General features: G+C 42.7%; 1 protein-coding gene across 2 annotated transcripts in view; it reads left to right on the top strand.

Moving 5' to 3' along the window:
- Window positions 1-10,898, top strand: part of SIM1 (SIM bHLH transcription factor 1) — a 70,382-nt gene extending 59,484 nt beyond the window's left edge. For both annotated transcript variants that reach the window (XM_061427742.1, XM_061427743.1), the window contains 2 exons: window positions 6,606-7,008; window positions 9,227-10,898. In XM_061427742.1, the coding sequence (XP_061283726.1) occupies window positions 6,606-7,008; window positions 9,227-9,957 (1,134 nt within the window). In that variant the 3' untranslated portion in view covers window positions 9,958-10,898. The remainder of the gene's footprint in view (window positions 1-6,605; window positions 7,009-9,226) is intronic.
- Window positions 10,899-12,205: the final 1,307 nt, after the last annotated feature.

A 12,205-nucleotide genomic window follows, 5' to 3' on the forward strand; every position in this document is an offset into this window, starting at 1 on the left:
TTGATGTCCATGTGTAGAGTCTTCTCTTGTGTTGTTGGAAGAGGGTGTTTGCTATGACCAGTGCATTCTCTTGGCAAAACTCTATTAGTCTGTGCCCTGGTTCATTCCGTACTCAAGGGCCAAATTTGCCTGTTACTCCAGGTGTTTCTTGACTTCCTACTTTTGCATTCCAGTCCCCTGTAATGAAAAGGACATCTTTTTTGGGTGTTAGTTCTAGAAGGTCTTGTAGGTCTTCATAGAACCGTTCAACTTCAGCTTCTTCAGCATTAGTGGTCAGGGCATAGACTTGGATCACTGTGATATTGAATGGTTTGCCTTGGAAACAAACAGAGATCATTCTGTTGTTTTTGAGATTGCATCCAAGTCATGCATTTCAGACTCTTTTGTTGACTATGATGGCTACTCCATTTCTTCTAAGTGATTCTTGCCCACAGTAGTAGATATAATGGTCATCTGAGTTACATTCACCCATTCCAGTCCATTTTAGTTCACTGATTCCTAAAATGTGGATGTACACCCATGCCATCTCCTACTTGACCGCTTCCAGTTTGCCTTGATTCATGGACCTAACAGTCCAGGTTTCTATGCAACATTGCTCTTTACAGCATCGACTTTACTTCCATCACTAGTCACACCCACAACTGGGTGTTGTTTTTGCTTTGGCTCGGTCTCTTCATTCTTTCTGGAGTTATTTCTCCACTGATCTCCAGTAACATCATGCGCACCTACCAACCTGGGGAGTTCATCTTTCAGTGTCCTATCTTTTTGCCTTTTCATATTGTTCCTAGGGTTCTCAAGGCAAGAATATTGAAGTGGCTTGCCATTCCCTTCTCCAATGAACCACATTTTGTCAGAACTCTCCACCATGACCTGTCCATCTTGGGTGGCCCTACACGGCAAGGCTCATAGTTTCATTGAGTTAGACAAGGCTGTGGTCCATGTGATCAGTTTGGTTAGTTTCCAGTGATAGTGGTTTTCAGTCTGTCTGCCTCCAATGGAGAAGGATAAGAGGCTTATGGAAGCTTTCTGATGGGAGAGACTGACTGAAGGGGAAACTGAGTCTTGTTCTGATGGGCAGGGTCATGTTCAGTAAATCTTTAATTTTCTGTTGATGGGTGGGGCTGTGTTCCCTCCCTGTTATTTACCTGGGGCCTAACTATGGTGGAGGTGTAATGAAAATAATGGGGACCTCCTTCAAAAGGTCCCATGCATGCACTGCTACACTCTGTGCCCCAAGCCCTGCAGCCGGCCACCACCAACCCACACCTCTGCCGGAGTCTCCTGGACACTTACGGGCAAGTCTGAGTCAGTCTCTTGTCGGGTCACTGCTCCTTTCTCCTGGGTCCTGGTGTACACAAGGTTCTGTTTGCGCCCACCAAGAGTTTGTTTCCCAGTCCTGTGTAAGTTCTGGTGGCTCTATGGTGGGGTTAATGGCGACCTCCTCCAAGAAGGCTTATGCCGTACCCAGGTCTGCTGCACCCAGAGCCCCTGCCCCTGAAGCAGTCCACTGCTGACCCGTACCTCTACAGGAGATGCTCAAACACAGTTCTGTCTTAGTCTCTGTGGGGTCTCTGTGTTCTGGTGTACACAAGGTTTGTTTGAGCCCTCTGAGCATTTCTGGCAGGAATGGGGTTTGATTCTAAATGTGATTTTGCCCCTCCTACCATCTTGCTGGGGCTTCTCCTTTGTTCTTGGACGTGGGGCATCTCCTCACAGTTGCTCGAGCACTGCACAGCCACTGCTCCTGCATCTACCATCTTGCTAGGGCTTCTCTTCCCTTGGACATGGGGTATCTCTTATGTGTATTTTACCACAATTAAAAATAATTTTAAAAAGAAAAAGAATGGTTACAGAGGACCTGGAAGTGGGAAAAAATGCTGCTATAAGCATTCATGTATCGATTTTTAAATGAATATAATTTTCATTTATCTGGAAAAAGTGTCCAGTTTTGCATATAGCAGTTGCACATTTAGGCTTTTTAGAAACTTCTAAGCTCTTTTCCAGAAGGGCTATATCATTTTACATTCCTATCAGCATTGCATGAGTGAGCCAGTTTTCCTTCATCTTTGTATTGTCATTTGGTATTGTCACTATTTTTTTATTTTAGCCATTCTAATAGGTATGTGATAATATTTCTTAGTTGTTTGAATTTTCCATCATGTTTTGTCATCTCTTTATCTACTGAGTGAAATGTCTCTTCATGTCTTTCACACATTTTAGTGTTTTATTGTTGAGTTTGGGAGTTCTGGATTTTGCTTGATTTTGAGTTCCTTACCTGTGGTCAGTGCTATGAGCTACTAAATATTGACTTGTGTTCATATTTTGGCATTGATTGAGCTCTTTCTTCCTAAGGATAATTTTCTTCATTTTGCCTATGTCCTCAATCCCTTTCTCTCTCTCTCCCCACTCTCTCTCTCTCTCTTTTTTTTTCACATAGTTTCTTAAACCACTCTGTACCTTACTCTCTGTACCTACAGGCTCATAGCAACTGCTGCTGGACTTTCTTTTTTTTACTTATAAGAAATTTGAAATTTGGCGTATTCCTTGCCTCCTAGTAATGCTGATAGGATAGGTCATGTGACGTTTAATTTGTGCTCCTTGATAACTTTATGGTTTCTTGGGGGAGGATGTGTGAAGAGATGCAGATTCAAATGGATGCTATTATCCTTCCTACTCAGAAGCCTCTAGAATGGAATGATTTATTGACCAAAAGTCCTCATAATACCTATAAAATTTGTGTTATGAGATACTTGGGGGGGGATTAACATTAGAGCAAAATTATGACTGACATAATAGCCTTCTTCTTATAACCATGAAAATAAAAATTCTTGGACTTGTATTATAGTTCTAATTGTCTACTTTAAATAAGTGCAACAGGAGCAGGAACAGGCATAGGGATCATGTGTTTCAACACTAGAAAGGATACCAAATAATTGTCTTATCATGAAGAATATTAGAGCTGGAAGAAAAGTTCAAAGACTAACCTAACCTGATATGTCATTTTATAGCTGAGGCTAAGAAAGATAAATTTTCCCTAGGTTACCCTGGTGGGCTACAGTCCATAGGGTCGCAAAGAGTCGGATACAACTGGAGCAACTCAGCACGCATTCACACCCCGAGAGTTACTATCAAGAATGGATCTGGAACCAAGTCTCCTGGCTCCCTGTCCCTAGGGCCTCTTCCATTAAATGGCCCCAGCCCTGGTTCAGCTTTTCCTGTTAGGACCCAAGAAATTAAATCAGTTGCCTGTGACTGTACATGTGGTTAAGTAGCAAATGTAGGTGCCAGGGAGACCAGGAGTCTTCATCTATAGCACTCATTCACAGGCAGCATACATTGCCTGGCTGCCTGCCTCTCTTTCTGCCCTCTCTCTTTCCTTAAACATGTCATGAACGACTGAACTACTTCAGATCAAATTACAGGGTTGTAGTGTTAATGAAGTATGGTCTGTTTTAAAGGGCGGACATGGCTTACGGTTTTTTGTTTTGGGGGGCTTTTTTTTTGTCCCATGAGGGTTCTTAATTTCCCACCAGGAATCAAACTGGTGCCCCCTGCAGTGGCAATGCAGAGTCTCAACTACTGAACACCAGGGAAGTCCACGGCTCCCAGTTTTGATGGTGCACTCAGGTTTAAGTTTATAGGCCTTGTTTTATAAAACAAAGGTTTACGGCTTGGCTTTTCCTCCATACCCTCTAAAGCAGTGGGAGGGCTCAGTCTAACTGAACCACCCAACTCCCGCCTGCTTGAAGGTCAGTGCCTGCGCTGCTGTGGTTTCCTGATTATCGACAAGAGGCTTCTCTGTCAAATTCTTCTTCAGGTGCTCTTGAAATGTGTACCTCACGTACACCAGGGTTGCCTCATGTTGAATTTTCTTTATCAGCGAAGGACAGAATGTTCTTCTCTGCTGCGCCAACAGCACTTTCCCATACACACTCAGGGAAGGCTTTTCCTCCTCTCAGCAGGGCTCAAAAGTCTTGACTGGAGCACTTCAGAAATAGGCCTGGTTTATACTTTTATAAAAACAAGCAGAGTCTGGGCAATTCCTAGTGTGGAATAGTACCGATGATCTTGAATTTTTCCTAGCAAGCATGTGGATGGTGCTACCAGAGGGCAAATGGATAGCACGCTGGTCCCCACTCAGTCAGGAGAGAGGGTGGCAGCCCCTGCTTGGTGAAATGAGAGGCTGGTGTTCAGGGGGAGAAAAGGCAGATGGCAGGTGGGGACGTGCGTAGGAGAAACGGAGCTTGGGGTGCCATGATATGTCCACCCTACAGGCCTGCAGGAAAGAAGTTAAATTTTCTGTTTTTTTTTTTTTTTTTGTCCTGATGGAATATGGCAATAGTCCATATGTACATTCAGAAAATAATAAAATTAACGGTAGAAATAGCCATGGAACAATCTTAACCCTGGAATCATCTGGAACTCTGTCCTGATATTTATCAGTGTGCTATGGAGTAGCCCTGGAGGAACCTCTGTACCTCATCTCCCTGGTGGAGCTGCCTGTTTGCACAGAGTTGGGGAGGGTTGGGATTCTTTCTTCTGTTCAGGGTGGGCCTAGGAGAAAAGGGAGAGTTTGACTTGTCCTTATAAGCCCTCATCAGGGATCACATTTGCTCAACTAGCGTGTGACATGAAGAACAATAGAGCCTGGGAATTTCTCCTGTCCCTGTGCCTCCCCCATCCCTACCTCCCTGCTCAACCTCCTTCCCACCTTACCCGCGCCCCACCACACATACCCATCCCTCCTTCTTGGGGATGAGAAAGAAAATGCAAACTGGACTTGTATTTTGATTCCTGCACCTATAAAGCAGTTTCAGCCACTTTTCTGGTAATCTCTCTAACACTGAATCCTTTCTTTCTCTTCTCTTCCTTACCATGGAAGAATAAAAGCAGGCTTTGAAACCAGATAGACTGTGAGATGGCTGTGGCATCTTATTAAAACTCAGTGATGCAGTGTCCTCATCTATAAAATGGAGCTATGTTACTGTCCAAGTGGTTATAAGGATTCATTTATATAATATATTGTGAGTGGTTAGGGTTAGCATATTGCTGGGCACACAGTAAGTTCCCAATAAATAAAGTCTATTATTATAGCAGGCAATGGCACCCCACTCCACTACTCTTGCCTGGAAAATCCCATGGCTGGAGGAGGCTGGTAGGCTGCAGTCCATGGGTTCGCTAACAGTCAGACTCGACTGAGTGACTTCACTTTCACTTTTCACTTTCATGCATTGCAGAAGGAAATGGCAACCCACTCTAGTATTCTTGCCTGGAGAATCCCAGGAATGGGGGAGCCTGGTGGGCTGCCATCTATGGGGTTGCACAGAGTCGGACACGACTGAAGCGACTTAGCAGCAGCAGCAGCAATCTCTCTATGGTACTAAGAATTGTGTTTAGCATTAGGTGACCAAAACCTGGTAGAAATGATTATATTACTGATTTTAATGGCCCTTGAGGAACCTCACCTCCTGGGGAGGTCCTCTGGCCTTTTATGTTTTCTTTAAAACACCTGACCAAATACTCTGGCAACACGTGAGCAGTGTGATTCCACAGAGGTGCAGCCTTGCCTGCAGCTATGTTATCCTGACGAGCCTGTGCATATTTGAAGTTTCACTTTAGAAAGCAAGAAACACATCCTAGTGAACAGGCTAACTTATATGGGACAAGACTTTCCCAAAGTCACATTGAGACTGAATTAGGTTAAGTATTTATTAACTACCTTGCCCTGTATCCAGCATGACTCTCAGAGAGTTACCAGTCCAGTGTGAAGCCTTAAACCTTGCTTTTCTTTTCTTTTTTATGTAAGAAAAAATGTGAAAAGTCAACAGGAGCAAAATATGGTGCTCTCAGGACTTCCTCTGGTGGTCCCAGTGGCCAAAACTCTGTCTGCCACAACAAACACGGGGGCACAGCCGATTATATAAGCAAATAAATATTTTTTAAAAATATGGTGCTCTCTTGGACTCTCTTTTTGACACTACCATTTGTGTAGCAATGGAGAACCTGGGTTTGAATTCTGGCTCTGCCAGCTGCTAACCCTGTCATCTTGGGCAAGTCATTTCCCCTTCTAGGGCTTTAGCTTACCTACCCATTTAATGGGTTACTAGTATCTCCACTTGGGATACCCTGGTGACTCAGCTGTAAAGAATCCATCTGGCAATGCAGGAAATGTGGGTTCCATCTCTGGGTCAGGGAGATCCCCTGGAGAAGGAAGTGGCAAACCACTCTGGTGTTCTTGCCTGAAGCATCCCATGGACAGAGGAACCTGGCGGGCTACAGTCCAGGGGTCCCAAAAGAGTTGTACCCAACTTAGCAACTAAACAACAACAAATATTTTCACTGAAGCGCTTGTAAGAATTATGTTGAGTAATTCATGGGAAGTGCGTCCAGCAGTGCCTGGCATTTAGTTCAGTCCATGTTTGTTATTAGTTTTCTCTCCTTCTTCCAGCGGCCTAAAGGATTTTCTTCGCGGTACCATGACTGACTTGGGTGATCCAAGTCAGGGGAGCCCAGCCTGGTGCTAGAGCCCAATATGACCTTAAGGATGCTTTCAGACCTTGGGGTCTTTTTTTTTAAATGTTATTTTCTCGTCCTCTCGGTTTCAGTACTCCGGATTTCCCACGGAAAGATCGGAATCAGATCACGAAAGCCAGTGGGGCGGCAGTCCCCTGACGGACGCGGCCTCCCCGCAGCTCCTGGACCCCGCGGACCGGCCGGGCTCCCAGCACGACGCGTCGTGCGCCTACAGGCAGTTCTCCGACCGCGGCTCCCTCTGCTACGGCTTCGCGCTCGACCACTCCAGGCTGGTGGAGGAGAGGCATTTCCACACCCAGGCCTGCGAGGGCGGCCGGTGTGAGGCAGGCAGGTACTTCCTGGGAGCGCCGCAGGCGGGGAGGGAGCCCTGGTGGGGCTCTCGCGCAGCCTTGCCCCTGACCAAGGCCTCCCCGGAGAGCAGAGAAGCCTATGAGAGCAGCATGCCTCACATCGCCTCGGTGCACAGGATCCACGGTAAGGGCGAGCTCCAGGCTCCTGACGCGCAGCCTGGCACCTCTGGGCAGGGTTATCTTAGTCTAAGTTGGACCCTGGAGTGAACCCCACCCAGTGAGTTTTCTCCTTGGAATTTATAAATCAGAAACTCCAACCAATGGGATCTTAAGAACCAAATCCGCTCTTTTGAAGAGTATTGATTTTGCTGATGTTTGCTTAATCCGTTTATTTTGAACAGGCAAGTAACCATGATTCCCATTTTAACATTAAAAAAAGTAGAGAAGTTAAGATAAATTAAGTCTATTCCTACTAATGTAAAGTATGCATGCATTTAAATTTCTTCTGTTTTACTTTCTTCTGTATTCTCAGGCTTCAGATGTGGACAGGGAGTAGCTTGGGGCTCCTTTAGCAGAGTTTCTCAGTGAGGGCACTGTTGGTGGTGGGGGGCTGTTGGGGAGGCCTGCCTTTGTTTTATGGCCTATCACTCACTGTCACAGGTGTCTTAACTTCCCTGGTCCTCTAGGCATTAAATGCTAGTAACTGCTCCCTTCATCCGGTTACAACAACCCACAGTATCCTCTGTGAGTTGAGGATAGAGTGAGATATGGAACCCATGGGGATTTTCACCTTGGGATTATTTCATGGCTTTGTGAACACATAGAAATGGGCGCTGCAGTTAAAACCTTTAGTGTTATTAATGCTCTTCTATGTCCATTTCAATGTAATCTGCTCAAGGAGACCTCATCCTGTCCAGTCCAAGCTTGGGTCCAGGCAGGTCTTGAAACCCCTCCCCATTTCGTTAAAAGGCAGTGACACTAAGATTGATCCAATGGCCATGGTATTTCTCTTCCTGCTGTGTCTCTCAAATGAGAAATATGCTGGACATTGTGGTTCTCCCCATAAAAGTCTTCTGCAAATACCACCTGGGCACTGACTGTTTTCTATGAATGAGTTTGCTTTGTTTCCATTTTTGCTTTTTATTTTTCTGCTTTTATTTTTAATTTCTCTGGTTTGGTGGCCTGGGAATGGAAACCCAGGGCAAAGGGTAATTGCTTGCCAAAGAATGGAAGTGAAGTGAGAATCCTGGCTTAACCTACATGGTCGTGAGGGAAATATTAGATATAAAATAAGAAAAGGGAAAAGGAAAGCAATGACTAGTGTGATCCTGGGCTTCTCTGCTGCATTAAGCAGTTTCAGCTTTCATAGGTCCCTTTCTGCTTCTCTTCTCTCTTTTTATATTGACTTCAGACTCTTTGGAGAATAATTTAATTTATGGAATAATGGTTTGGATGCATTCTTCATCCATCTCTCTCCTTGGTTCAAAATAGGTATTATTAACATTTAAAATGTTTATTTATTCTTCACTTTATTTTAGAAGCAATCTAAAATGCCAGAGTTTCTATATGATTATGTGTGTGTGAAACTGAGATTTTTTTTTAACACTAGATTTAGGAAGACCATATTTATATTTTTGATGAGGATGATATATACACACATATATATATATCTCCATTCACACATACACATATATGAATATGTATAGATATTTTTAACCCTCAAATAGTTTAAAAAAACTAACATTAGAGGGTTTTTGTAACTCTACTTAAGATACGTATAGCAATTTTAACATTTTAGGTGATTTAGTGGAAATTGAGAAAATAGTCCAGACTATATTATCCTCATCCTCAATCTTAACTGAAAGCATTTCTAAGCATCAACAGAATACTTCTCTAGAAAATAACATAAACCAAATGTTTTGCATTTTCTTTATTATTTACAGTCAGACAGGTCTCAGGGATATTCATCCATGGACAAATATAAACATACTTTACTGTTTCACTCGTTGGCATTCACAGTGCACGAACCAAGTTTACCTTCTAGAAAACTTGTTGTAAACTTCATCTGCACTTAAAAGCCACTGAGAACTATGAATTCCAGGATAATATGTTGACACTCTGTCATGTGCGCCTGTGTCTGTTTCAAATATTGGTGCACATATTAAAAAAGAAAGATATAAGGTTTCTTTTAATAGGGAAAAGAAAAGTGAAAGTGAAAGTCGCTCAGTTGTGTCCGACTCTTTGCGACCCGTGTAGCCCTCAAGGCTCTTCTGTCCATGGAATTCTCCTGGCAGAGATACTAGAGTGGGTTGCATTTCCTTCTCATAGGGAAAAAAAATTCACTTGCAATTTTGGGGGTGCATTTTAAGACCACTTACTTTTTTACTTTTTCTGGTTTCTAGGGCGAGGTCATTGGGATGAAGAGAGCGTGGTCAGTTCTCCAGACCCTGGGTCTGCCAGCGAATCAGGTGACCGATACCGCACTGAGCAGTTTCAGAGTAGCCCGCATGAACCTAGCAAAATCGAAACTCTGATAAGAGCCACCCAGCAAATGATTAAAGAAGAGGAGAACAGATTGCAGCTAAGGAAAGCGCCCCCAGACCAACTGGCTTCCATTAACGGAGCTGGGAAAAAACACTCCCTCTGTTTTGCAAACTACCAGCAGCCCCCACCGACAGGTGAAGTCTGCCACAGCTCAGCTCTTGCCAACACTTCACCATGTGACCACATCCAGCAGAGAGAGGGAAAGATGCTGAGCCCCCATGAAAATGACTATGACAACAGTCCCACAGCACTGTCTCGGATAAGTAGTCCCAATTCAGATCGCATTTCCAAATCCAGTTTGATCCTAGCTAAAGATTATCTACATTCTGATATGTCTCCCCATCAGACACCAGGAGACCATCCTGCCATCTCTCCAAACTGCTTTGGCTCTCACCGGCAGTATTTTGACAAGCATGCTTACACATTAACTGGATATGCCCTGGAGCACTTATATGACAGTGAAACCATTAGGAACTATTCCCTGGGCTGTAATGGCTCACACTTTGATGTAACTTCCCATCTAAGGATGCAGCCGGATCCAGCACAAGGACATAAGGGAACATCTGTTATAATAACCAATGGAAGCTGATGTTTTTTCTAAAATATTTTGTTCTTTAAGGATCTCTGAAACATATTTATCATTTAATGCCCCACTACCAGCATTTACAATGCCGCAGATTGTTAGAATGGATAATTTAAGTTACTGGGTATTTGACATATGTTCTTGTGAAATCAAAGACAGAGCACTGCATTCAGGGTTATACATAGATAATGGAGCTAAAGTGAATACACAGATTTGCCCCTCTATTTATATGGGAAACAGAATAAATTTTAATTGAAAAATACCCGTGTAGATTAAGTGAGCTTGTTTACCACATGAAAGGACAGATGGATGACAATGCATTATAATGATCCAGTGAACTTCATGCACATAGACCACTATCCACAATCTGCTGTATATACTTCACATACTGACTGTATTTCATAAGTACATCCCAAGCGGGTAACTTTCCTTAACCCTAGCACATAGAACATTGGAAAGAAATTTCTATTCCCAAATAACTAAGAAAGAGGGAGATACATCTCATAAACTAGTTTTTCTTTGTGGTTTCAACCATCCAAATCATTTGATTTAGGCATAAATTAAGGAAATGGCTCTGAATCTAATACAAGAATGAGTTTTCACCTGGTATCCATTATAAGCAATCAGGAAGTGTGATTTTGCACCTTACTTTTGAGTTCGACAAAGAACAGGATCACATTGACATAGCGTTAGGGGTTTTTCTAAGTAAAAACACTGAGTGTTGGGACACACATCAAAAGCCTGGGGTGCCCTATTGGAAATAGGTTAGTAAAGATGGACAAGACCAGAAGCAGAGAAAAAGGAAATGATATCTCAAAACAAACAAGTGTCAGCAGATGTAATCAACATATTGGAAGCTTATAAAACTAACCAAATAAAAACTCAAACTAACTCACCAGGAAAAAAGGCTGCTAAGTGGGAAAAAAAAAAAAAAGCCAACAGAAAAACTAAGGAAAACCAGTGAAGTACTACATGACAGCAGTATAGTTGTTTGAAGTGTTCGAACACATGTCAATGCACAGATGTGCAAATGTGACACGTGGAAAGCCTCAGGAGAGAGTCTAAGACAAAAGCTTGGGCTGATGGACAAGTGGCTGAAAGGGCAAGAGCAGTTCTCTGACTGAAGGAGCAGGCCAAATGTTCATTTTCCATATTGTTTATAAACGGCAAAAACAAACTTGGTCTTAGGTTCATGGATACAGTAGAAGATGTGGACTAGATGTCGAGATCTCTGAGTTCCAGCTCTGACCCTGCCTGTAACTTATTTTGGGAGCACTCACCATGCCTGGGCCCCCATTTCTTCATCTGGATGGCAGCTTTTAAGTTCCAAGCTTCTGTGGTTCATTGGAACTGAACTTGTCAACCAGTTAATAACTATCTGACGTGAGTTATCAAGGCTCATCTTTCTGGCTTTTCTGCACTCAGAGAGGTCTAGATGCTTTGAAACTCGAGCAGGTCCATGGGCTTTTTTAGACATGTTATAGCTACAGTCAACTTTCTAGTTCAGCCAAGGTATAGATGGTAGAAACTGAGGGAGAAGTAATATAAATAATATTTATTTAATGCACCATTCTCTAGTAATCAAAGCAAAGTGACATAAGTGATTAGAGAAATTTCAAAGAAAATATTTCCTAAGAGTCCCTTGCCTAAAACTCATGTGATATGGAAGGGGGTGGGGTATATTGGAAGAAATTACTTATCATTTTGAAGGCAGAACATGACTTTGAGCACTCAGGGATTGGTACTATATCTTCATCTTTTAACACAGTTATTTGAAAGTCCAGAGGCAGGTGACAATCTGAATGATGGTAATCTGAGATGAATACTGTTTGTATATGAGAAAGGAGGCTACATAAAATTAAATAGTTCTTAAACAGCAATATTTGTGCTGTAAATGAAAAAGGTGCAAGTGAATGAGACAGTCAGTGTATACTTTAAAAAATGTTCAAAGAATAAGAAAAACTAAAAATTGAACTATACAAGCTCTCAACACTTAAACTGAATTTTTGATCAATTTGCAACATGAAGTAAGGTTTTAGGAATGCTAAAGTTTTTGTTGAATTCTGTAGATGGACAAATGGTTCAAAGGTACACATAGCTCAAGAATATGGTGCATTTTGGAAAATAAATCTATACAGGTGGGTGTTACTGATGGATACATGTTCTACCAAAAGTGCTCTAAGGACAGATGTTATCAATATAAAAGGAATGGAATCTCAAGAATCAGGAAAAATGAACTGAAATGAAAGAAAAC

Source organism: Bos javanicus, chromosome 9, assembly GCF_032452875.1.
Source record: "Bos javanicus breed banteng chromosome 9, ARS-OSU_banteng_1.0, whole genome shotgun sequence".
In the NCBI taxonomy this organism is placed as follows: Eukaryota; Metazoa; Chordata; class Mammalia; order Artiodactyla; family Bovidae; genus Bos; species Bos javanicus.